The sequence below is a fragment of the Aulonocara stuartgranti genome (assembly GCF_965226115.1).
Source record: "Aulonocara stuartgranti genome assembly, chromosome: 7".
Lineage (NCBI taxonomy): Eukaryota > Metazoa > Chordata > Actinopteri > Cichliformes > Cichlidae > Aulonocara > Aulonocara stuartgranti.
In genome coordinates this window covers 46,395,074-46,422,177 of record NC_138945.1, presented here as the reverse complement: position 1 = coordinate 46,422,177, position 27,104 = coordinate 46,395,074, and the positions used below count along the sequence as shown (strand labels likewise).

Here is a 27,104-nt window from a genome sequence, read left to right as displayed (position 1 = left end):
CCACAGCTGTGGAGCATGCCACCATCAGAGTGCACTGAAAATGTGTTTTTGGCCCCAATAAAGATTGTGTTTGGACACACAAACACAATCTTCAATCACCACTAGCCCTACTCGCCCAGTTTAGCTCCCTTTTTCCTTAAATGAAATGGGTTTCCATTTTGCACATCTTTATTGCACGTCCACTGAGCATAATAATATTAGCAGCCATGCAGGAAAAAATACAGGACAACCTTGACTTAAAGATCAGCCATAATTCAATCCCGAAAGATTTAAATATGTGTAGTCCTGTTGTGAATTTCTGCATCTCAAGTTATGTTTTTAAGGACAATAATTTCTTTATGATTCCAGAAACACATCTCCTACTTCCACCTCAGCGCTTAGTGGTCTCTCTGAAAGATCAGAAAAGATTCTAGAAGAATGGTAAATCATCATCTCCTCCTCACTGCTTGCTGCAACTGTGTGTTGTTAGTAAATGGCAGAACGGCACTTTCTATTTGTCTTTTCTTTCCTTGCCATCTGCAGGGGCTTTACTGACAGCCACACAGCACTTCTGCTGCTGAGGAGAGCTCGGAAGATGAAGTCAAAGAGACAACTGCAAAAGAAGCAAAGGGGTTAGTGTGTTTAAAGTGGGATAGGTGGAAATTTGAGATTTGGACCCTTTGTGTTTGCATGTGTGCTTTTTATGCAGTAGTTCAGGTTTAAAAAAACTATTTTTGTATGTTTTTAGAAAATTCCCCATAGAATTTGAATGCTGTGATTGGAGATTAAACACTGTTGTGGTTTCCTTCTTCAGTCACCTCATATGCAATGCTTCCTTCATTCATTAATCCTTCTACACCTCAGCTGATGTTTCTGTCTTTATATAGTTCACAAAATGGAGATAACTCCTGTTAAGACATAAATCTGTTGTCTAAAAAGGAGAAAGATCTCTCTTCATTCTCATTCTTCAGCCGTGCTTTAGTAGCAGTGAACCTTTCCGCCGCATGTATGTTAATGAGCCATAACAGACAGCAGAAGCCAGGGCTGTCACCTCTCATTGGACTTATTTACGAGCCTGCAAAGGAAATAACTATTGCCAAGAAAGCTCATGACAAGTCGTCTTGTGGCGACTTTCATTCCATTTCATTGTAGTGGTTTAGTGTAACTGCAGTGAAAGGTGACCTCACCTCTGCTCTGTTCCAAGAAACAGTAGTTCTGCCATGGGTATCATGTCATGGTCATGTAATGGGAGGTTGGTCTTTGATCAGACTTTCAAATGCATGATTGCATTAGTGGTGCTCTTGTCATCTTGCTCCATTGACACACAGGTCTTTGTCGGCTTTAACTCCTAATGGCATCTGCCTCAGCTGAACCACAGCGCTGTATTACATATGCACTAATATTTTCTGACTGTTTGATCCTGGTTTTCTGCTTCTGGTTTAAAGCCTGGTGTGTCCTGCTTTGACCTTCTCTTTCTTGCTGTGTTAGATCCCTCCGTCCGACTTGACTTGTTCAGAAATTGTAATTACCAGCTTGGTCCAGCGGAGGCACAAAACACAACAGCACGATACAACAGAAATTATGCAAAAGGTAAGAAAAGAGATCTATGCATATTTTCTAACCCAGTAGTATTTCAAATGCTTGGATTATTTTTAAGAATTTTTAATTTAAATTTAAACTATTTAAGTCTGGTCTGGTCTTAGACTGGACTATTGCAAAGCAGAAGGGGTAGATGGCCTCACATTTGTCTCTAAAATACTGTGATATATAGAGACACTCATGATCAACTCAGTGATTGCAATTTTCAAAGGTCCTGCAACTACAAAACAAGCCCAAATCACCACCCGTCCACCGCCGTGCTTAACAGTTGGTGAGAGGTTTTTGTGCTGATATGTTGTGTTTGGTTTTTGCCTGTTGGGCCACTGCGCTTTATGACCCAACATCTCCGCTTTGGTCTCATCAGTCTAAAGGTGAAAGATGTCTTCTGGATGGCTCAAATGTCCACATTCTTTTAAAAGAGAAGAAGCTTTCTTTTGGCAACCCCTCAAAGCCATATTTTTCCAACCTTTTTCTAATTGTACTGTCATGACGGTCAGGGTGTACTTTTCACAGGACTGTATGGCACAACTTTTTTCCAAAGAGTTTTCAGTGTTATGGAAATACAGTGTCAAAAAAAGGCTATGGATTGATTATATGTGGGATAGTGTGATTGGTTGAGAAAAGTCAAAAGCCTCCCTCCACCTTCATCCATATTCTGCTGTGGCCTGGTGCCCTGCCCTGAGGTGCAGAGAGGATTTGGCATTGTGACACACACAGACAGGCTTAAAAGGAAGGGAAGCGCTGGAGGGAGAGCATAAGGGAGAGTTTGGGGGGGGGGGGGGGGGGGGGAGTCTGTTTTTATCATGAGGGACTGTCTCTGTCTTTCTTTTGGACCCCACCACCACGTACCAGGGTCAAGGCCTCACATCCATGGAGTAATAGTCTCACGGTCATCCAGCAGTCAGAGGGATGCTGGAACAGCAGCATTTGCCAGCAGAAAGTGAAGCGATCAGTTATAAGACTAACATACTAAAGAATTAGCTGTGAAGACGAAGAGCAGATTTGCCTGTCATTTTATGTTGCAGTCTTAAAAAATAGAACAACCATGATCTTTTTAGCGTAAAAATGTGGCGATTTATATGTGAATGAGTTCTCTTATTTTCATTAATTCTGAAGTTCTTCTGTCAGCAGACACTGTTTTGCCAGCATTACAAGGCATTTTCATCAGGACAGTGACGGACTAACAAATGTTCCCTTTTGGAGTAGGTGGCACAACATTCTTTTCCAATAATTATTTTCCATTGACAATTTATAAAATGCATGAAAAATGGAGCTTGACTATGACAGCATCATCCATCCATTTTCTTCCTCTTATCCAGCTCAGGGTCATGGGGGGAGCTGGAGCTATCTCAGCTGCGTGACAGCATCATTATGTTATCTATTGTTTATTTGAATTGCAGGTGTATTATGTCAACTTTCCAACATTGTGATTGCTGACACTGGAATTATGTGTGAGCATAATACTGCTGTGGATAAACTGTCAGCTAACTGGCAATCGAGGAATAGCTGTATCCCGATAACATATTAAATTACAACAATATTTCCAGCTCTGTTTTTTCCCATAGCTTCATCGCTCCTCCCCACCCTCTTATTGACAGTTTATCAAACGGGACTGATGCTTTTGAGCTAATACAACTGATAAAGTAATGGAAGGATCTCTGGTTAGGGCATTCTCTTTCTTTCCGGTTTATATTCTGTATCCTCAGTCAGTTTTCTGATCTGACAGAAATGTGTAACTCTATCCAGCTTCAGTCTAGGGGAAACGATTCCTACTGTCTTTTTACAGCATTGCTATAAGGCTGGCGAGTGAGGTGCTGTGTCAGTTATTAACTTGTGGTGCTGTGAAGCTGGGTCTCTGTAAAAGGGTCCAGGTTTGACTACATCCTCGCCCCCCTGGTCCTGACCTGTGTAAGACACCCCCTCCTCCGGATTCATCACCAGTGCCCGGGGCCTGGCCAGCCCAGCCCCAGACTGGCCCAGCCAGTGCTCCCCGACAGGGGCTAACGTTTCAGGCCTCGAGTCAAGCTCCTTCTGGAGGTGATTAGCCTCAAACCCATGACAGATTCTTTCCAAGATATCTGACGCTGCGTGTTTATTTTATCCGGGCTCTTTGTGTGGATGTGCTGGACATGAGTAACCCACTTGAAATGGGTATCAGTTTACATACCCAGACACGGAGACAGAGAGGGAGAGAATAGTGCAGAGCCACAACAAATTTTCTTCTAAAAGTTTAAAAGAGAATATAAATATACCTTTTCCTTATTACTTGCATCTTTTGCATGTGTCTGGGGTGCTGCAGATGTTGACAGTGTGGTGTGCCTCTAAGGAATTCTCCTAATTTCTACTCTTAATTACCACTCAACCCCTCCAGATGCACGCACAGATACACACACACACACACACACACACACACACACACACACACACACACACACACACACATACATATCCATACATATACACACAGAGTTCTAATCATCCTCTTCCATCCAAACTGAGATCCAACCCCACCAAACATCCGTCCTCGTGTCTCAGGGACACAATGATATATATTTTTGTTTCAGCCTGGTTCCCCTACCTCCTGAGCATTTAACTTGATTTCACACTTGATGTCATCAACAAAGTCAAACTGAAACACAATCATTTTGTTTATCATTGATCAGTCAAAATAGCTTAGGCTGTTCCCCACCATTCATATGCATCCAATTTCAGCCCCGTAATCTCTAAGCTTCTATTTATCTCGTGCAGTGGAGCCTCTCTCCTCATACTACATGACTGAGGCGCATTGGCACACTTCAGAAACGAGCTGAGCCAATGTGCATTGGGCCATCAGTCATTCACAGAGTCAGACATCTAACTAAAACCACCGAGTTGCTAAAATGTCACACATTTCACTTAGCAAATGCCTAAAAAAAAAGGATTATAAAATACTTTTCTATATTTCTTTTTCATTTTTTTCCTACATTTTCCAACATTAGCCATCTGCACAAAACAGAAAACGTATGCACTTTAGCCGTCTTATTAATTTAAATTCATGTTACTTACAGAAGGTCCCTTACAAGTCTCCAGTAATTGAGAAACACATTAATCTGTCAAGTTAGAAGTCCTTTCAGGAGCAGTGCCTGAAAATGTGGGAACTAAACATTTACATTTTTAATTTCTAATGTGTTTGGATAATATGCAATTTGAACTGGTTCTCTTCAAGTATCGTCACAAACATTTTCCTGTCAGTGTTCCAGTGTTTTTACAAAGTTAACAAATGGATCTTAGAATGCTTTTAGATCAAAAGATGATTAGCGTGTATGAATTGCTCCATCCTACTGTGGTCTTTATTTTCATGTTTTAGCAGACCAAAACCAGCCAATATGTTTGCAAGAGACAACTTCATTTTACAGACCTTATTGTGATTCAGATTAACTTCAGTGACATGTTTGTAGAATCATTTAGAGTCAAGTCGCCTAATGCATGAAACCAAGTTTTAGGGGTTAGAAAAGCTTTACATCTCTGGTGGATAGATGTTCTAATCCACAGATGTGCACTGTTATTCCATCTCACACTTTTACATTTAGATTTGTTTTGTGACACAGCATGTGTAGAAAAGATGAAGATTCAGGTTTTCGACCTAAAACGGCTTTAAACATGCATTTTTTTTTCTCATTGCCAAAAGGAGAGGGACTCTTCTGGCTGCTCCAGAATTTATAAAAAATCGATAAAAGATTTCTAAAAAATCTACTACTTACTTGATTCATGACCTCAGTGAAGGGTTTCTTAATGAGTATATGGTCTCAAATGCTAGTTTGAGTCTGACTGAGTACAACTTGATGTCCATTTTTATAAAAGGAATATAATGCAACATATTCTTCAGTGTGGGCCTCCCGCTTGATTGATAAATCACTACAGTGTCTTTAGTTGGCTTCAAAAAACCAAGATTGCCAAGTCATCCACAAACTATGGGCATCTTTTATCTATGGTTTATGCCTGAAGGACAAATCAAGAATCCTCTGACTTTAAAATATGTCTGTTATAAAGTGACTTGGTTGTTAAACTTGCTATATTTGTGCACGTGCACAGTTTTACTCTTGACACAACTGTCCTTTAAGGTCACTATCATTTGTTTAGGAGTTTTTTGTTTTTTTTTCTACTTGTTATTGGTACTGGTACTGACTCTTTGCAGGACTCAGTGTTTTTTGTTCCTTTAGTGAGGTTCGAGGAGAGGAGACTACTTAGTGACAACATCATCTCTCCTTCATCTCTGCTTTGCTGCAGGCCAAAACCTGAATGCTACTCCTCCTCCCCGGCGCTCTGATATTGACGAGATCCCCTAATGTGGTTAAAAGCCCCCCTTAACAGGCATGACTTTTACAGGCCCCCCTCATGATGTCCTGGAGGAGTACTCAAGGGGGATTGAGGAGGTTGAAGGAGGTCAGGAGGAAGCTCTAGTAGGGGGTTCTGAGGGGGAAATGGAGAGAAGAAATCTCTCCATGCTGCTCAAGTACATCAAACTAAATGATTTTTTTTCGTGGTTCTTATCTTGCATCAGTGTGTACAGATTTCTGTGCATGTGTTTACCTACCCTTTGTAATCACTGTATTTACTCTACGCGAGCAGGCTGGTGTTTGAAAACTGATATCTGGACTTCTCATGCACCATCTCTCCCTCTTTCTCTCTCAACTTCGGGAAGTGCAAGTAGCCATATCCTGCCCTTTGCTGGCCCAGGGGAGGCATCTATCACTTGACGTTTTTAGTGTGGCTTCTCAATTAACCCATGAAAACTGTAAAGCTCTTTTCTTCTTTTTACAGCTCAGCAAAAGCAAGTGAATGGCTTAAATAAATGCGTCATTAGTTCCAGCACTGGCCTGTCAAAATAAATTATCAGTTTACACCCATCTAAGGCAGCATTACTGTCAGTACAACCTAAATGTTTATTTTGAATTACGACCTTATTATGGGATTTCAGCATAACCCGTAAATCACCGGCCTCTTGGATTTTTCACTTTCACAAACTTTTGAAACATTGCTTGGATTCAATTTTACAAAAAAAAAAAACAAGTCACTGCCATTGTTGGAACAAAATGAGGCCTTTCCTGTTGCAACTTTCAGCAGTGCTACATGAATTATTACACCACCTTCTGCCCTAACATGACTTTGACCACTAATCTGTCCCGTTGAGGGAAAGCTGGCACGCTGTAATGGCAGTAAAACGTGTCAAACTTTGCCACAGAACAGGCCCTGCAGTTGTTTATTTGTTCAGCTTGAACATTTGTAAGCATCTGTTAACACAAGCCTTGTCCTTTCATTTAGACTCATGCTATCTTCTCCACAGCACACGGTGATGAGGCAGTTATTTCTTTATTGCCACTGTTGTCAAAAATGTTACCTAACCAACAAACTGAAAAAAGAACAGCCTGTGACCCTTTATTTCATTTCTTCTGTTGAGTGCAGCTGGTGGGGCTAAGACGGGCCATCAGCAGGCAGAGAGGACAGAGCAAGTTAAACAAGATCAAACTCAGCAGTGGCTCCATACCCAGGCCACTCATGGGCATTCAGACAGGTGAGCTATTTAATGTAGATCATAAGGTGATGAAGGTGGTGTTTATGCATCTATCTGTATCGATTCACCTTAAGACCTGCGCTGTATCATTCTAAAATAAAATATTCCAGTGCACTGAGAATGACATATTAACTTAATTGATTAACTTATTAAATAATTTCCCCCAGGGATCAATAAAGTATTCTGATTCTGCTGAATCAGGGAGATGACAGAAACAAGTCAGTGTGTAGGCCTGTGCTATCCCTGCCCTATTTAAAAAAAACAGACATAATCCATATAATTTGTTTCTTTTTTTAAAATTTAATATGAGTTTTTTGCTTGGAAATGGAGCCTGCAATAGAGAGTTAATCACTGAATTGGTGTGAAGCATGCAGAACACTAATCATCTAAGCATTTTGTGTTTTGTCCTCAGTGATCATTTCTTACCGGACATAAACTCATCCATTCTGAACGGAGGCAGAGTGCAGCTCGTAGTGAGTATTGGTCCCCCCAGCCATGCTGTTTCCCCCCCTTGATTTGAATCTTTTTTGTGGCGCAGTTGCATGCATGTAAAGCTATGTAGTATTTACATTTACCAGTCAGAGTCACATCCCACACCGTAGGTCCTCTTCCTTGGAGTCTGTCTCATCAACTTTGATTTAAAGGAGGAAGGGGCGGGGGGAGTCTGAGGTTTAGCTCTGTAGTGACACTTTCAATTGGATCAAGTGGGCGCGATTTCTTAATTTCACTTGTTGAAATCCCAGTGTCACATTGGAGCAGTTTGTTTAGACCTGAGAACGATGCTGATGGTTGTGAAGTCTTTGAAGTCACAAACCACAGGTCTCCTCGTGCCATTATGGAGCAGTGTGACTTATGTTTACTGGCAAGAGGGGCCGCCCCTTTCCTCCAGTTTCTTAGATATATCCTCTGACTGCAGAGCTGCTGGGTTGTTGATTTTCAGAATGTTCGACTACTTGCGTGAGATGTTTCATTTTGGGCCTCATTTGTGTGTGTGTGTGTGTGTGTCTGTTTCTGTGTGTGGTGCATGCAGGCTAACCCAGCATATGCAGATTGTCTAAATCACACCAGTGGACTGTGGACGAACAGCAATTTGGTTGGCCAGGGTTGCAAAGTGAACAGTTATACCCGTAGAACCTCCTCCAGTCATGCAAGTGAGTCTTGTAAACTTGTAAACTGCTTTTCTCCACAACATCACAGTGATACTGGGAATAATGAACTGGTCTTTCAGCAGAGTGTAAAAGATATCTGTATGTATGTGAAGTAAAAAACCCAACTCTCCTTACAGAAGTGTTTCCCTTAGTTTTTTTTTATTTTTTTAACACATATAATTTTTAACACATATAATTTATGGCAAATTTAGAGATGTATATATATTTAAAACTCATTATGTATGCAAAATGTATTTTTATGCAAATGTGTTAATTATTACAATTCTAGAAAGTTGCCCTTAACTTGAAACCAAGTTCTGACTTAAAAATAACAATTAAGAAAAGGACCAATAAACATATGAGCTCACTGTCACATATATCTCTATATTCTCCTGTTAGCAGTCACAGAGAGAAAAGCACAGGCTCAAATTCAAACTCTTCAAAATCTTTTGGCAGGGGTGCACATAACTGTGTGTTTATTACATGTGATCTCTTTAGGTTTGCATAGTTGCACCTATGACTACTGGGCCACACAGATCTGAGTGCGCAGAGCCAGGGATAAAGACCGCTGCTTATTCAGCCTAGACCGAGTCCGCTGGTCGTCTGCTGCGGGAGGGGAGGGGAGCCACAAGGTCGGGCTGGGGACAGAGTGTCGTGAAATTTTCCTCTGACAGGAAACAGGCAGCGAGGGAGAGAAAAAAAATCAGTCCTTTCAGTGAAGAATGACTGGCCCTTCTGTCAGGAGTAGTGGGGCTCAGGAGTTTGAGTGACAAAGATGCTACTGACAGGCTGACAAGCAGATGACCACATTAAACAAGCCCAGGAATCTGAGTGAAGGAGAGCCCTGTCCATGTTAACGAAGCCAAATTGGATTCCGATGATGATTTCAAAATGATATCCACGAGGTGCAGCAGCAGGAACGAGCATTTCCCTGTTAGGCAGGCAGACTCTACGGGGAGTGTGGCCGGGAGAAAGAAAGCCTCTTTGTCCGCACTGATCAAAACATCCATTATCAAAATTGTGAAGGACAAATTGAAATATGGATGTATGTGTAAGGAAAGAATATTTCTTGAAAAGCCAATTAGATATTTTATAAACTTGGAAAGACTATCTAATGGTCCCAGTGGTCATCAAAAAGTCATGGCTTGGAAATTCCTTAGGGAGTAAAATCAGGGAACGCAGCTTCTTTGATGTAAATCTTCATACTGAGCCTACGTGATCCTGCAAAAAAGTGTGACTAACAATCGCCTTCGCCTGTAAAGGGGCATACATCATCAAGGTGGGGGTTTAAAGTTAGAGGGTTCACTTAGTTTGGTATAGCAGTAAAGACTACATAAATAGTCTATAACCTGTTGCAATGCGATACTCACCTCTTGCCGGGACAGTACCATAAAATGCATTTCTCGGCTCACACAATATTTTCATTACGTGTGCAGAGGAAACTACTTAAGTTAAGCTCCTCTTGCAACCCTAATAGGAGTAAGATGACTGAAAACAATTTGTTTGGTCACAGTGGTTTGTTAAAATGAGCAGTTTAAACAAAAATAAAACTCTGTACTGTTAATAACAGAATGCACAACTAGCAGTGCTATTAGGAAAACATGCAGCAAAAGTTCAGTGTTTATTACACTGAACTTTTAGTGCAGTAATGCTTCTGATTTCAAACGCATTACTGCACAAAGTTCCTTAATATACTGAGCCACCAAAGCTGACCTGGAAATAAACACCAAAACACTGTGTATTAAGAGAGACCACGAGGAAAGGAAAATCGCAGTGTTAGCCCAACAGACTTGAACAAAATCAAAACTTAGAGATGTGTGATTATGTGTGACTTGTGAGCGGATGGTTATTCTATACAGTTTGCCAGCTGTGCGGATATTTGGGGCTAGCATAGAACGTGCGATGCATCCCAGCCCTCCCACCTAAAGAGCGCTTCATGCTGTTGGACTCCCTGTGTGAGGCAGCCGTGCTGACTGTGGGTTTGCGCTCTACACGTGGAATGCATCATACCCTGTAGAAGCGCTGCCTTTGTTCTGTATGTTTGAAAAGCTTTGTACTGATCCCCAGGTGAAAGTGGAACGGCCTGTGATACAGCACACACACTGCTCCCGAGAGGCACCGAACAACCCGCCTGCTCACACTTAAGTCTTTAGTGTGAGATTTAATGCAGCACCATCTCGAGTATTTTGAGTCACACAAAATTGACGCTCAATTTTCAAAACATGTATATTAAGTACATATTACAAATCCTCATATTTTAACCTACTTAACACTGCATCATTAGTTAAAGCTTTTATATTTACTTTTATGCCATGCATTTTTAAGTACTTAACAATTTCTATAATGTGACCCTGGCAAACTAACATGACGTTGTGTGTTGCAAAGATAGCCTTCCCTCTAGAAAACTATGTTATGAAATTAATAATAACCCATGTTAATAAATTCTATAAAATATGTGAGCAGACACAGAAGTACAAAATGAGTTCTCGGTGTCAACTGTTGTTTAAAAACACATATAGTATGAGTCAGCAAAGTAAATTCTCTCTGCTTGTTTTGAATGTTAAATACTGATGCCGTCTTCTTCCATTTTGTCTCCAGGAAAAGAAGTCCCATCTCCCGCGCGAGTCACGTCTGCCCCGTCAAAAAAGGAGCGTATCTCCTTCCGTGACAACCCGGTTCAGCTGAGCGGTGGCTGGGGAGGAGGCAAGAAAAGGGACAGAGTGCGCAAGTAAAAACACAAAGCCTCCTTCCAGAGGTCACCACTTTTCCTGCCCTTGCTCTGCAGCCTCTAATAGATGCAGTTGCAGCTTTCTTATATGTACTTCGATGCATTTCGCGTCAAAAGATTATTAAAATATGCGTTGGAAGAGCTCACGTGGATACTTTAGAAAATTTTTAGCTATTAAAATTCGATGTGATTTTCCTTTGCCGGTCAGCTTGATTTTTAATGCTGTTTTATTGCCTGCACTAAGATGGAAAAGCAGCTGAAAACTCAAGACTCCCTTTTCTGTAAATTAATTAAGGCCATCAGGACTCAGACCAGCCCAAATATCTGCAGGCGGTTCTATTATGTTCATTCAAGTATCAAATGCTGTGTTCTCAAGTATCATTGCCCAAACCTCACTGCATCCAACTAGCACCAAAACACATGGAACAAAGTCACAAATGTTGAGTGGATGACATGCTTCATATGCAAATGATGGCAGGAAATAAGAACCAGGACTTTTAATGCCTGTTTCTTAGGATGCTGTCATTTTGCCTCCATGCAGATTTTAAATACAGATTGTAGCTATGAGATCAGTCTTACCCTTTTCCAATTTTCTGTTGCTTTCTCAGAGCAGACTTTATGAAAGTGCAGAATTTTAGTTTGACTGCCCTGTATTTGCGTTTAACACTTGCTAACCAAAAGTGCACGTGAAATGACTGCATTTATGTTCTCAGCATAAACGTTGGTGTTAGATTTGCAACACTGTTTTCTTTATCTTCTGCTGTGGATCGTAATGGCCTTTTCTGTGTATTTGAATTTGGAGAGCCAAGGCGTCCGTCCACAAACACAAGCCCTACTGAAGGCAGTGAACATCAGGCTTGAAGGTTCCTTGCTGAAAATGATAAGTTAATGAATGTCAAAACAAATAGTCAGAGTTGCAGAGTGGCTCCCTGGAAGGAAATGCATGTCGGCCTGTTTATTTTCCTTCTGTCTTTCACTTAAGCATGGCTTGAGGCTGTGTTTTGACTGTACACGATCTGATGGGGATTTTTGTCTTGGAGAGTGGCGCATGCCAGAGATGTGGTGGTCCTGCCCACTTGGGGGCTGTTGTGAAACTGGAGAGCACTGTTCTCCTGCAGCGGGGAGACTGATTCTTCTAGTTGCTTTTTTGTAGACTGTGATCATACCAGTACTGCATAAGTCAAATCTGATGCTTTGCTTTACAGACAGGTGTGCGTGGCCTATCTGTGCCTATGTCTTGCCACTAGTATTACTTGACACAAGTTCAGATTTGCCATTAGAGCTGTTTTCTGCAGCTTCCTATTCTGAAGGGATGTTGTTAAGCTGTAATCTACCACTTTTCATTTCATTTGTTTACGTTTGGATTATGTAACCTAAGAGATCCAAAACCCATTGCCTTGTAAAATGAGAGCTCCACTGCACATTTAGATAAGACCAAGAATGTCCCTCTCAGCCTCGTCTGCCATGTCAATGGGACTCTGCATCCAGATCTCTCCAAGTGCTCTCTTTAAATGCATTGAAGTCCATAAAACCACATTTCCATGTTTTCACTACAATTTGCAAATTTTGCACATTTTTGCTGAACATTTTTGAAGTACGCTGTGGAGTTATAACCAATTCCTGGCAGCTTTTAGGTTCCTATGCATTTCTGAATATTTGAAAATGAATTAACAGACACGTGAAATGTTAACTTTGGCCAGTGGTTTCAATTTAAAGAAAGCAGTGGCTATCTGGAAAGATTTCTCAAGAACACTGGTGTACTTGCAGAATAATTCACTGTGATGTTAAAATAGTTAAAACATGAGAAACACACAGGCCTTTAAATGTGTAGGAGGTTTTTGGTGGTCCAACTAATGCAAATAAAGAAAGCTGTGGTGAGGTAATGCAGGATAAGGGTGTGGCGTGACCTTGACATCAAATTTGTGTGTTGCAAGAAAATAATATATATTCTGAAGTGATTACATTTTTTTTAGTCAATATTAAATCTTAAAGAGTTTGAAATGTATGTACATTCTTTAAAAGGGACCTTAATTTTGCAGAGATATATTGCGCTACTTAAAAATGCTTTAGAATGTAAAACCCTTATTGATAAAAATGACAGAGGAGTTGGATTCTATTTATTTCTACTTTATTAGTAACTCTGTCAGAGTAAGAACATATTGTGCAAGCTGCCCTCTAAAAAGGAAAATGGAAATGTTTTCATTATCAAATGTATCATTAAATGAACGTTTAGACACACTTTTTATGTCTGTTTTTTTATGATGACTCGAAATATAAGATGTGTTTTATGAAGAAGTAAATAAGAAACACAATTTTTGTATTGTAATAATAATTGATGTGATATGATTTTGTTTGTTAAATTTGGTTTGATAATGCCTAAACTGCCTTTTCCTTTGCTGCTGGTTTCAGCAGTTTACTACAATAATAATGGTTTATGTGGTGTTTTGTGCTTTTATAAGTACTTGATGTCTTTTAGCATCTCCCATGACACAGAGGTCATAGAGACTGTTTTGCTGTTCACTGATTATTTTTTTTGTTAAGCCTAAACCTTTTAGATATGTTTCAAGTATTAGGAAAAATATATTAATTTATTAATGTATTAATTGATTAATCATATGCGAAATTTATAGTCTACAAAAAAAAACCTTCACAATGACAAGACGAAGAAGAATGAATTTCCCATTTATAATTTCCCTGATATATAAAAAAGCATACACTATTATAAACAATGTATTTAACATTTCCTTTACCCTTGTACTGTACCATAGCATTCGATTACTTAACTGGACGGTTTGCAGTGGTTTCAGTCGTATAGGGGGCCTGTGCAACATGTTAACATGAACTCAGAAGACTTAGTGAAATCACTGAGACTTGAAGCTTGTTAGTGCTCAGGAATGCCTGACTATGGAAAAGCAAATGGCAAACAAAATGAAAACAAACTTTCGTGACGCTGATGCACTGCTTTCACTTTCTGAAATTCAGCCAAATGTTCTGCAGACTCGAGTGGCATCAATAAGCTCACAGTTTGTGCTTTTGGGGAAAATAAACTTTGGTCTTTTTCTGTGTGTGTTTCATGCAGCCAAAGTTTGAAGACATTTCGTTAAATTGAATTATACCCAAGGGTAGCTTTGGGCATCATGATGTCATGTTTATGCCTTCTGAAGTGGCAGATTTTGGCCTGTTCAGTTTCAGCTTTTTTGTGTGTTTGATCATGTTCAGTCACATTAAGGCTCAAAAGGTTGAGAATTAGTTCAATTCAATCATATATTTTAGAATTGTCTTTTTTTAAAGTCAAGTTGTAGGTCTTTCAAGGTTGCTCACATGACATTGGCAGCAGTACTTATAGAATTAGCCTGACTGATCAACTCATGACCAGCTTCTCCACTTTTGCAGAACCATGCAGGAGCTATTGTGGCTGGAATTTCCAGCAGAAAGCCCACCAAACCACAGTGAACTTTTAACATTTTCTCCACAGCATGAGCCAGTGTGCAAGGTCATCGTAGGAAGGCTAAGACACCCCCTGCTACTTAGGAGCACACCTATTTATTTTTATTTTTTCTCCTGTGGCACCATGCAGCCCCAGGTAACTGCCACTGACCCTCGAGCGAACCAAAGCTATGCATGGTGTGCATCGCAGGTGGTGTAGCTCAGGGTGGAGATGTGGAGGTGGAAGATGGGCTTTGGTTAGCGGTAATATAATTCTTACAATAAGAAAATACAGAAGAACAACTCTTCCTGTTCTTTTTTTTTTTGGTGAAAAACTCGCAGCTGGGTTCTGTGTGTGTGTGTGTGTGTGTGTGTGTGTGTGTGTGTGTGTGTGTGTGTGTGTGTGTGTGAGAGCTTAATGAAACTAAACTTTCCCGGATGTTTCAATTAAGAAAAACAGGAATGATCAATATTCCAGTAATGGAACTTTTTAAGTTTATTGCTAAAGTTCATAAAATCCTCTTTTCACCCAGCAGACAACAGTGGCATCCTACTCTAATTAGAGAGCATAGTTTTAGGCTTTTAGTCCAACTGAAAAGAATTTCTCGTCTTATGCTTTTAAAAAGTTTTCAGTTAATTTTGCAAGCATCAAGCAGCAGCTTCATGCAGGTTTGCAGCCGTAATATTAGATTCTTATTACAAAGCAATGAAGTGCACAAGATCCTCCGCGCAGCTCGAAATGTAATTTAAAGTTTAGCTAAAAATAAAACTTACTCTAAAGCCACCAGATATGACATTTACATTATTATCGTGTTAGAATAATAATAATAATAAAACCACTTCTTAAAATCCATATTTTGATCACGTAAAAGAGAAAGTCTGGAATGTGCCACGGTGTTAATAAAGATCTGTTTTTGGGTGCAAATAAATGAAAAAAAGAAGAGAAATCTTGCATTGGGTTTTCAGAAGGATTTGAAATAAGCAGATTAAATAATAATAATAATAATAATAATAACAATTTACCCGACAAGGACGAACGCATTTTCCACCTTCCTGTTTTAATAATTAAATATGATTGATTATTTTACTTCGTCACATGACAGATTCGCAAATGTCAAATCTGCTTTATATCGTTTTTACTAGTTTGAAGTTTCAGAAATGATCTTTTCTTTAAAATGGTAATAAATCAATCCTCCGAACTTAAATGACTTACTGCAAAATATAACAAACTTATTTATATGTTCACGCCAATGAAATCTCCTCATTTTGAGAACATCTGACTGTTGACTTCCTTCTGCTGCCTACAGGTTAAAATATCCCTCCAAATAAATAAATCACGAGCAGAGTTCTTACAACATTTCCAAAGACACGAATTAAATCCCATTTTCAGCTGAAAGGTTTAGCTGTAGAAAAATTATTGCCTCATTTTGGACGTCTAAACATGCTGTAAATTAAAGTCACTTTTGATTGTTTCCTCGAATTCGTTGTGGGTCTCCAATCACTTTAAACTGCTGTTTGGTTTGGATTCAGGGCGTAGGAGGAGTGGGAGGAGGGCGCTTTTTCATATTCAGAGAGGGGGTGCTCTTTAAGGATCTCGTTCTCTTTGGGGCTATAAAGACGTTGTGCCTTCAAGACAGAGCAAATTATCTTCATCGGCGAATTATTGCTTTACAAGTCGTCTCTACTCGTCGGTGCGCGAAGCGATTAGTTTCTCTTTTCTCTTTTTTTTTTTAGTGACATTTGATTAGAGCGAGCGGTTTTCGGTGAAGATGATGGAATACATGGAGGATAAGTTTGCCTTGAAAAGCCAAGCGATGAAGGCCAGCGATTACTACATGGATCAAGTCATGGAGAGCCTGGACAGCGCGCAGTACTTCACCAAGTCTCCCCCAAAATGTGTGCAGGCCTTCGGGCTGCAGAGCGGCGAGCACCGCTCCTCTCCCTGCGGGGATCAAACCCGTGAGTACGCTCATTTTTGCAAAGTCAAAGTTATCCCGCAAATGTGTGCGCGAGTTAAACGAGTTAAGCGAGAGAGAGAGAGAGGGGGGGGGGGGGGGGGGGGGGAAGCTTACATTCCCCGAAGTCGATCTTTTCAATGACGTTTAGTTTTATTCTCCTACTTATTAATTACAATTTCTTTTGGATTTTTATTTTAATTTTTTAAATCGAATCTATTTTTTTTTAACATTATCTGATATGTAAAATAATTTAATTTAATCTCCAATACAGGCTAGTAGGTTACATATTTTGGTGCAGTGACTAGCAAATTGAGACTGTTGTTGTTAACTTATCACTTATTTGTATTGTAGCCAGTTACAGTGTGCCAAAAACAGATGAAGACACCTTGCACTCTGACCTCGGGAGGCCCATGGACGGTTGTTGCACTCTGCGGGCGTCTCCGGTGACCACCGGCTCGGAGAAAACCGATTTGGATGACATGGGAGACAAGTGCGACAGTAACGTGTCCAGCAGCAAGAAGAGGAGACACCGGACGACCTTCACCAGCGCGCAGCTCGAGGAGTTGGAGAAAGTGTTTCAGAAGACACACTATCCAGATGTTTATGTGAGGGAACAGCTGGCAATGAGGACAGAATTAACAGAGGCTAGAGTGCAGGTAGAGTTTACGGACCGACTCGTTTTTGCTTAAACATAATGAGAACAGGAGCCTTTAAGCGCTGAAAGGCGTAGCCTAGTACGGCAGCGGGCGTTAATATCCAAACCCATACAGCCTATGTATACGTGAATATATAAGCATAAAGGTTTTGATAGTTGAAATACATTTTCATGTTTCTTTTAATTTTTTGTTTGAATGTTGCAACTTTGTTATTTTCTGTTGTCCCGTTTTTTGTTTTTTTTTTGTTTTTTTTTAAATAGATTGGCTACTTTTCTGTCTTTCTGAGCCTTTGGGAAAAATAATATTAATAAATGTAAACATATTTTATATTTCTGTCTTTTTTCTTTTACTTAAAAGGTGTGGTTTCAAAACAGAAGGGCAAAGTGGAGGAAAAGAGAGCGCTACGGGCAAATCCAGCAAGCCAAAAGTCACTTTGCAGCCGCCTACGATTTATCCGTGCTACCGAGGACAGACAGCTACACACAGGCAAGTATTGAGAATTTTATTTTATTTTATTAATTTTAAGCATTCATGGACTTTATTCTCAGCGTCAAAAGAAAATGAGTTTCTTTGTCAGCTGCATGGGCTGGAGGCAGTACTGTGCTTTATAAAGAATATGAACTCTTTACTCTCACTCCTTTCTAAGCATCTCAGTTATGCAGGTCACTTCAAACTTAAATTAGTGCTTCGGCCACGATTGCTCGATAAATCACTAATTATGAAACCCATCTTCAGATAGGAGCCTGAACACTGATTAGAGTCGCTGTGAGGCGTCATGTCTGAATGAATGAGCTTATATCAGATTGCATGTTGGCTGAGCATTTGTCTTGCTGTTTGGACAAAGGTCAGTTACAAGATGAGAGGAGGTGAGAAGAGAAGAGATGCAGAATGTCAGTGTTTTTTGTGTCTTTTTCTCCTTTTGTTAGGTGTTACATTAAAAACGGACATCTGGCCTTCAAGTGTTGTGGAGACTTTTAGGTTTTCAGAGATGTAAATATGCACACAGCAGCTCTGTAGAGAGATTCGCATTTACACTCTGAGTTTGAGAAAAACAAAAACAAAACAGCTGACGTGTTTGATTCCAAGAGGCAAAAATAATAAAATGTAGTAAAAGGCAGAGTCACAGCTCTGCTATACCCTGGCCGAACACCAGGTTAGAATTCTGTTGGACTGTCTCACATTTTTTCCTCACATATGTTTCTGATAGATTCTCCTGGATATGAGCCATGCCTGTTCATACAGCTGATCCCCATTACTATCAATAAACGGACAAACCTACTTGTAACCCTGTTGGCACTGGCTGTTTCGGTCTGCTGAAACACACTGGACATGAGTTGCATTGCTGTGGCTTTTAGAGAACTTTCTTTTTTTTTTTTCTGTCAGCGAGGTTTTCGGTTGTCGTTGATTTCTGTGCAAAAGTTGAAGTCATGCTTAACAATGATGCATGTGGTCAAAAGGGCACCAGTCGATTCTTATGCTAGTTTAACTTAAGGATGTTCATCTGACTCCCAAAACAACCTTAGTCAGTCAAAACGTATTTGGCATTTTGTCATTTGATTTTCAGAAAGCCATGCTTCAGCAAAATGAGCTCTACCAGTTTGGTTACTGTTGATGTGCAATTTGCAGAGTCTTTTGAAGAGGCAGACATATTTCAGTCACTGTTTTTTGACCGAGGAAATTTGCATGCTCCTTAGTTACATTGGCCTGTCCTCTCAGTTTATTGGAAATTTCGCACTGTGTCAGGATCAAATTGTTTGGATGTGATCAAGCAGTCAGTAGACTCTGAGCTTATAAGTTAGACAGTCATCCTTCTGTAAGGTGAAGTTTATTAAAAATCGGTCATGTAGTGTTTGCTGTAGCTTATCACATGAGTGTATCTCTTGTGTTATCCTACTACTCCCTGACTAAATTTTGGCCACATGACCTTTTAGAGTGAATTTAGGACATTTTAAACTACTCCGGAGTCACTACGACTGATAATCATACACATCACCATCAAACGTAATCATATCAGCAGTTCACTGAAAAATGTTCACTTAAAATTTCATGGAAAGATGCATTACAAACACAACCCTTTAAACAATAATTTTAAGTTTTCACGCTTTGTATAAAAATATTTTTGTCCACATTTACATTTATTGTATTATTAATATGCAACCATTTAAGATTCCTGTAAGTAGTTTTTACACGCTTTGGATAATCAGGTCCGGATATTTTCTGAAGTTGACCTTTCAAGCATACAACATGTGGGATGCCCAAGCACTCACTGTGAATTTTTATTCTTACCTGGGCTCAGTTGGGCATCACTCAAACTTTGTATTATAGCGCTGTCAGTGTCAAAACTATGTAATATTCATTGCTATTCTCCTCTCTTTTTTTAGGTAATTGTTAGAAAACTTTAGTGCTACAGTAAAAGTTTAAAATCACTTGCAACTTTCCAGTTGCATGAGATAACATATATATAAATAACAGAGGACATTTTAAAAACAACAACAACAACATTTTTTAGTGAAAAATACTTCTGTAAACTAGATGCTTGTTAACTACATACACTGTATTCTCTGTATTTTATGTTCCATATAGACAGTTCGAAAGGCAATAATTGTACCCAGGATACATCATAGTTTACTTTACAAGATCATGTCTGTAACCCTGTATTTACAATTCTCTTAAATTTTTTCAAATGGTAAGTTACAGATAACAGGTCAGCGTACAGTGTCTTTACGAGCCCAGTTATTAATCCATATAAACTAATTTGTACTGTATGCTGGGATGAATTGAAGCCATTCCCTGTAGTATCTAACAGCCTCTTCACCCAACAGATCACCAACAATCTGTGGCCGAGCCCAGCTCCTGGCAGCTCTGTGGTCTCCTCTTGCATGCTGCCCCGAGGTTCCCCTCCTTGTGTCACTTCTTACTCCCACTCCCCTCGTTCGGCCGCCACTGCTGCTGACCATGGCTACATGGGCTTCCCAAATCAGCAGAACCAATTTGGCCACGTGTCTCTCAATAACTTCTTCAGCGCAGACTCGCTTCTCACGCCGGCAAGTAACCCAGCTTTTGACACCAAACCTGAGTTTGAGAGGCGGTCATCCAGCATCGCCGTGCTGCGCATGAAGGCCAAGGAGCACACAGCCAACATCTCGTGGGCCATGTGATCAGGGTTCCCAGAAAGCCCGGATACTGTGTGGGAATTTATTATCTTTTTCAATTATCACTTTTTACACAAAAAAGTGAACTGTTCTGAAAAAAAAGCTCTATGTCACTCACAGTGAAGCTCTAACAAGCCTTTCTTTGCTCGGTGGACTCGAGTTCACTCTCCTACTACTTATGGTTCTGTGCTTATTCAAAAAATAATACACTCAAGCTCGGACCATAAAATTGAACTAGGAATGAAAGTGTATGACAATCAGCTGTGTTTCTGGCTGAAGCCTGTTTGAACTAATTGAAAGTTGTCATCAAACGGAACCAATACATTCATATCAAGGTAATGGTCCCAGCAAATATTGTCACTCTGGTGAGAAGAGACATTTAATGAACCTTTGTGATCGGTGGAGATGAAAGCTGTGATGTGTATAAGCTTTGTCGTTGTTGTTTTTCTTTTCCTATCACCATTTCCTCTCGACAGAGACAATAACAAAAACCAAAGGCTACCGTGGGATTTAGTACCACTTTGTGCACACTTGGATCCAGAGAGAGGGGTCCAAAACCACTTCAGTATTTCCAAGCACTGTGAATAGCTTTCTTTTACCTTTCATATTTCTCCCTGTCTCAGGACTGAAGATGAGCAGAGCAGAGGAAAAACCTACTTGGCGTATTAACGTGTCTGTGTGCTTTGCAGCAAAGCTGTAATCTCTGTTTTCTGCCTTTGTTCTGTATCAAAAGAGGCAGGTGTTGTTGTTTTTTAATCATGTTTGTGCTATAAATTTATTTGATGGAATCATAATAAATGGATTTTACTTGATTCTGGTATGGCTGCATTTTTAAAAAAAAGATTACACTGAGATGTACGGCAGGTGTCGACAAACCATGGAAGAACCTTTACATCCAAGATCTTTTATTATTTCTTCTTTTGTGCAGCAGAGTTTTAATATAAGTTAAGAAATATTAAAAACATGAGAGTGTCAAACAGTTTTACTGGGTGATGGTTTCCATCATTATTAATATTAGTGCTGCAAATGTTTCTTTAGTCTGTATCTCACAGAACACCCACATCTATATTAATCTGCAGCTGACTATTTCTAGCAAATTCACTCTTTACTCCACTTTGAGAGATTGCTTAAGAAATGATTTAGACATTTTAAATAATTACATTTGGAAATTAAGTTGTTTTTAATTATGCTGTTCCATAGTTGCACAACTGGTTTATTATGGGAAAAATAGATTAGACAATTAAAGTCATGCATACCTCAGTTCATCAAAGTCAAGTATTTGTTTGGAATACATGATTTTTAAAATGATTTGTTTAACTAAATACCTCTATTTGGATAAAAATCAACGTCTTCATTCATTTTTTGGCCGTAGGATATGACTATGTTCTTTTACAAGGAATTTCTTTGTTTCACACGGAATCATGTTTATGCCAAAGAGCTGCAACAAATACCTATTTTCTCCGTTGAATATTTTTTGATGACTTGGTTATTTTGTCTGTGAAATTTTGTGAAATATTGAATTATATTAATAAGTTCAGCATTTCATTTAACAAAGATTTAAAAAAACCTACTGTGGTTGGTAGAAAGTAAAAAAAAAATGCTGGATAAATGGCACAACAAATTGTCAGCATTCTTTCACTTTACAAATTGATTGTAAAGTGAATCATTTTGGCATTAGCCGCTGCAGTTTAAGCAAGTTTTAAATATTATCTGAGAGATATAAAGATAATGAAAAATACCAAACAAGCTGTATGTAACAAACTGTATCCACTGTCTTTGAATACTTTTTATCTTACTTCTCTGGCCTGTTTGTGGCTCAGTTTCTACTGAACATGTAATTTTAAAAAAATGGTCACAAATGTTAGCGATTTGTCAAACAGATGGACACTAGAAAAGTCACTCAAAGAGAAGTTAACAGCGCTTGAGAAGGGACCTATTTTCAGCTGTGGAGTGGAGTGACACAATGCTTTAGTATTCACGCAGTAGGACAAAGGGATTTGGTTCAAGATAAACTACAGTTTCTATGGTTATAGTAATGGAACAAGATATGAATAAGGGATATACGAATTAGATATATGACTCTTATGTAAGAGTACTAGCATACATTAATTGTTGGATTTAAAATGTGGTACTTACATGGGATTTGTTTACAACAAGAAAATATATCTGGAACCTTATCCAAAATCAGACCTTTCCTGTGGAGTCCAAGTCGGCTCATTAAATGCAGTTAATCTATTTATTCACCAACACCACAGTATGTAAAAAAAATAAAGTCTTGTAGTCTATCATGCTGCCATGTAATTAGGAGCATGTCATGTTCTTTCTCTGCTGTTTTTTTTACTGACATCATCGCTTTGTTTTGCTCTGAAATCCCAGCCAGCGGTGAATTGTGTTTTCAGGGAAACCCTGTCTATAGGAACAGCGGGCTTGATTCAATTAGGACCGTAACTTGTGTCAGATGCCTCGGTTTGGAAATAGGTTTGTTTTTTTGAGGTACTTCCTGCTTGCTGCCATTCTGAGAACACCAAGTGCCTTATCGGCGCACGTTATAACACACAAGCTTTGATGCTGAAGTGTTCATGGAACGAGCGCTGCATACACTCCCAAAAGTTGCAGTGAGACTCTTCTTATAGTGAACAAATAATTTACGTATGTCTTCACTTTTTCACAACTGCGTGTATTGTGATAAGATATTTGTAATAAAACTGCAGTTTAATGTTGCACATACACTTTCAATTTTTGAGTGGATCATGGCTGTTGTCACCAAATCATATCTTCTATTAAGTACTTAATGTTTGATTGTTGTAATTCTTAATGATAATATTGTGTCAAATGTTCAAAAGTTAGTCATCCATCCATCCATCCATCCATCCATCCATCCATCCATCCATCCATCCATCCATCCATCCATCCATTCATCCATCCATCCAGTGGGGGAAATTATTTGAACCTCTGCTTTATTTGTTAGTTTGCTCAGAGAATATGAATCAAAAATCAAGAAAAAGGACATTACATGAACGTTATAAATTGATTTGCAAGTCACTAAAATTACAAGGAGTCAGTAATAAGTCAGTCAATCAATTACAGATACTTGTGATCTCAACTCGTTATGCGTATAAAGCACATCTGTCACACAGTCTGTTTCTTTGATCCCATCCTCTCTACCTCCGAGGACAACAGATGTCAGGAACAAGTGTAGACCTGCACAATATGGCTACAAGACCATCACCAAGAAGCTTGGTGAGAAAGTGACAGTTGTTGATATGATTATATGGAAATGGAAGGTCTAGAACTCCAAAAATCACACTCATGAGGTGAGGATGAGCATGAGATAGGTGGTGGATCCCCCAAAACTAGTTGAGAAAATCTTGCTAATGATCTAAAGGCTGGTGGAACCACAGTAACCAAGAACACCATTGGTAACACACTATGCCATATTGGATTGAAATCCTGCAGCGCTTGCAAGGTCTCCCTGCTTAAGAAGGCACAGATACAGGCCCATCTTAAGTTTGCCAGTGAACATTTAAAGAAGGCTTGAGAGAAAGTGCTGTGGTCTGATGAAACTGAAACCAAGCTTAATGGCATTAATTCGATCTGCTGTATTTGGAAAAAGTGAAACACTGAGTATAACCCAAAGAACACCGCCCCCATAGTCAAGCTCGGAAAATGTTAAATGGACTGATTCTTATATAGCGCTTCTCTACTCTACCCGAGCACTCAGAGCAGCTTCTGATACACGCCTCATGCACCCATTCAAGGTCTGTGACTCATGATGACTGGTGTAATTATGTAGTAACGACCTCGTACTTGTGAATCAAAACATCCCCGTGTTGATTACATTGCCACTTGTGTGATCCCATCACCGACAATCTGTCTTTGCTTTGTGGTGCTTATCTGTAGACTATAACCATGAACTATGTATTTACAGATACATCTACTTTTTCTAGTAGTGTTTCTAGTGACGTTTCTTACTAAACTTTCTTCACTACAAATCATTGATTCTATTAGAAATTGCCCAAGGCAAAAGCTTTGTTCCAGTGGTGTTGTTAAGTGGTGAGATCTTGTAGCAAAGAGAATAGAAACTGCTGTCTATGAAAAGTAAAGTGAGCAGTGTGACATTCTCACCGTACAAATGGTTTAATGAGATTCCACTTGCCATAACCCTCGGTGATATACTGTACTCAAGGAGTAATTAAAAATTGAAAATCTATCTCGTTCCAGTTTTTTTAAATTATTATTATTTTAAACCCTAATTTAAAAACTCATAATTTCTTTCTAGTCTGCCTCTGATAAAAATGCCTGTAACCAGCACTCTGATCTGCTCTTTTATATATATTCATCTTCTTTTTCCCCCTCCAACCATCACTATGTCCATGCTGTCCTGGCCTCCACGCCATCTTTTATCTCTCTCCATGGTCATCACAATGTGCCTGGAGACTGATCATGCAGTCAGGTCCACACTGTGTTTGTGTTTTTGTGCGTAGGCGAGAGAGAGAGAGAGAAAGAGAGCTCCTGCAGTCTAGATCCATCAACAGCTCCAATGGGTTTGACCCTTCCAGGTTAACCGCAGCCATTAATATAAAAGCTTCCCTCCTCTGCCTCCCTTCTTCCCGCACAACCTTACGTGGGGGAGTACAAGCCCCAGTGTGTGCGCATGTGTGTGTGCATACATACGCACATGGCCATTGGTACGAAGAAAAAGAGGCAGATCAAACGCTGTGGTGGCAGGCGGCTGAAAAATGGCACTGGCGGTCACACATGTTCCTCTGCTGTGGAACATGTGTCTTGCCCACTGTTGTTTTTCTAATCACTCAGCAGTGATGTTTTACTTCTTCCTCTGCTCTGGAAGGATGGACCAGTTCACCTTTGCCGTCTTCCTTGCTACATGTAATATAAGACTACATTTCTTTAGAGGTCATTTAATAAAAGATTTTCATGTCAGACTGACAAAGACACATTTCATAAATTATGAACTTATGTTAGCTGGTAGACATTTAGCTTTCTTTGATTTGCACAATAAAACATATAACAGTTTAAAACAAATGATACACTGAAACAGCACCAGGCCTTCCTTGCACATTCAGTGCAGTTTGAATTTTAATATTTAGCCATGTGACTCATGATTTGGCTACTTAGCACAGCAGTAAGTGCAACAAAAGAAAGAGAGCATTTGGAGAACATTACGATTTGTTCCACTGCAGCCTGTAGCATTCAAATGCGGTTTCCTGCTTTTAGTTACTTATGAACATATGTTGTGTGTAATTTGCAGTATTAATTCAAAGTTTTGTATTTCTGCAAAATATCTATCAAAACCAGTCAAATATCCAATGCCATTAAGACTTCCGGCACATGCAAACAAACTATGTACACTTCGTGAAGTACTGCTCGCTTTTAAAGCCATCTAGTGGTCATGTTTAATGCAAGCAGAGTGTATTACTCAAACAATGCAACTAAAATGACTTGAATTTACCTTGGTAAAATCTTTTTGTGTAAATCACTAAAATCCATTTAACCCCAGTACGTACACTGGGTGATGTTCACCCATATGAAAGTGAGGGTGATTGTGTTTCAAACGCCATGTTGGTGTCTAGGCTTAACAGTCAGGTAATACTCATTTTCATATTATGTTTATTCGGGGCAAGCTGTTTTAACACCTGAGGCTCTTTTTACGTGTTTTTTTGTGTCAATAATAGGGAACAAGGTGGGCCTTTTTCTTTTTTGTGTTCCTTTGCAACACCTTCCTTTATAAAACCTCTTGTGAGTTTAAAAGCAGGCATACTTCTTTTGCCTAAGCTGAGCTCAGAATGCTTCATTCTTCAGTTCATGGAGCTGAGAAAATATGATCAATTCAATACAATTCCAAAAATTCAAAAACATCATCATTTAGCGGTGTTGCTGTGTTACAAATGCTCTTACTTTATCTCTTTTTTTGACACATGTCCTGTTGTTGTCAAAGCCCCTCCAACTCTGCAAGAGCTTAATGACCCAGAGGAATCCGGGTGCATGGCCAAAAAATGCCTTTCAGGAGGTCCCTTATTCTCAGCGCAGGGAGGAAGTGGTCCACAGCAGGCCTGAGGTGGCTTACAAGAGGCTATTAGGAGGCCTGCGGCAGGATGCCTCACAAATCCATTTAGGAAGAGTTGGGACTGGATCTGGACTTTCTACTGCTGGCTGTCAGTCAGAGCAGGAGAAAGCAGGTGTCCAGTTACCAAAGATGTCAAAGTGGAACGTGTATGTATTTGTGTGTGAGAGAGAGTTTGTAAGTGTTTGTTCCTATGGAAGCCATTTGAATGTATTTATATGAAGTGTAAATATTCACGTTTTAGCTGTACCCTTATAAATAAAGGACATGTGCCAGTGGTGGTGCTGTGGGAAAGCTGCAGGCCGGGTCCCTTGGTAAATGGAGTCCACCATAACCAATGAAAAATCCAAATGCCAGTTACCTAATCTCTGATGTAATCTCCCTGCAGCACACGAGGTTTGACTCACATGAGTGGATTCTGTCACTCATTATTTCTTCCTCACGTTAGCCTAAGTTTTGCTGGAGTATTATTAAGCTGTCATCAGTGTAACATCATTTTAGTAAAGGTAGTAATAAGAAGTAATGAGTCTTTTCATGGTTCCAGGCTCGATAATGATAATGATTAAATATTGGGAATGCTAAAAGACATAACCCCACTGCTCCCTGAGGAAACTCAGCTCACCCGAGATATACAAAGCTGGGAGGTCAAATGCAGCCCAGAAGAATAGGTGTTGTCATTTTATAATTCACTCAACTCTCAAGTCTGTGTTATTTTCGTTCCTTAATTCACATTTCCAACAGATTTGTTTGAATCCTGAGCCTCTAGCGTGGCACAGTTTTTCAAAGGGGAGGAAATGATGTGATAGTTCTTCAATAATTACTTAT

The 27,104-nt window shown here is 39.6% G+C and overlaps 2 protein-coding genes across 4 annotated transcripts in view; both read left to right on the top strand.

Moving 5' to 3' along the window:
* Nucleotides 1-16,251, top strand: part of lrriq1 (leucine-rich repeats and IQ motif containing 1) — a 39,390-nt gene extending 23,139 nt beyond the window's left edge. For all 3 annotated transcript variants that reach the window (XM_082541334.1, XM_082541333.1, XM_082541335.1), the window contains 8 exons: nt 349-420; nt 523-611; nt 1,468-1,569; nt 7,021-7,129; nt 7,542-7,602; nt 8,160-8,280; nt 10,876-11,005; nt 16,166-16,251. In XM_082541334.1, the coding sequence (XP_082397460.1) occupies nt 349-420; nt 523-611; nt 1,468-1,569; nt 7,021-7,129; nt 7,542-7,602; nt 8,160-8,280; nt 10,876-11,005; nt 16,166-16,175 (694 nt within the window). In that variant the 3' untranslated portion in view covers nt 16,176-16,251. The remainder of the gene's footprint in view (nt 1-348; nt 421-522; nt 612-1,467; nt 1,570-7,020; nt 7,130-7,541; nt 7,603-8,159; nt 8,281-10,875; nt 11,006-16,165) is intronic.
* Nucleotides 16,201-20,994, top strand: alx1 (ALX homeobox 1; the record flags this gene model as incomplete). The annotated part of the gene is made up of 4 exons (XM_082541336.1): nt 16,201-16,390; nt 16,741-17,045; nt 17,403-17,531; nt 19,868-20,994. The coding sequence occupies 4 exons, from the start codon at nt 16,201-16,203 to the stop codon at nt 20,201-20,203; spliced, it is 960 nt and encodes a 319-aa protein (XP_082397462.1). The 3' UTR covers nt 20,204-20,994.
* Between the last annotated feature and the right edge of the window lie 6,110 nt (nt 20,995-27,104).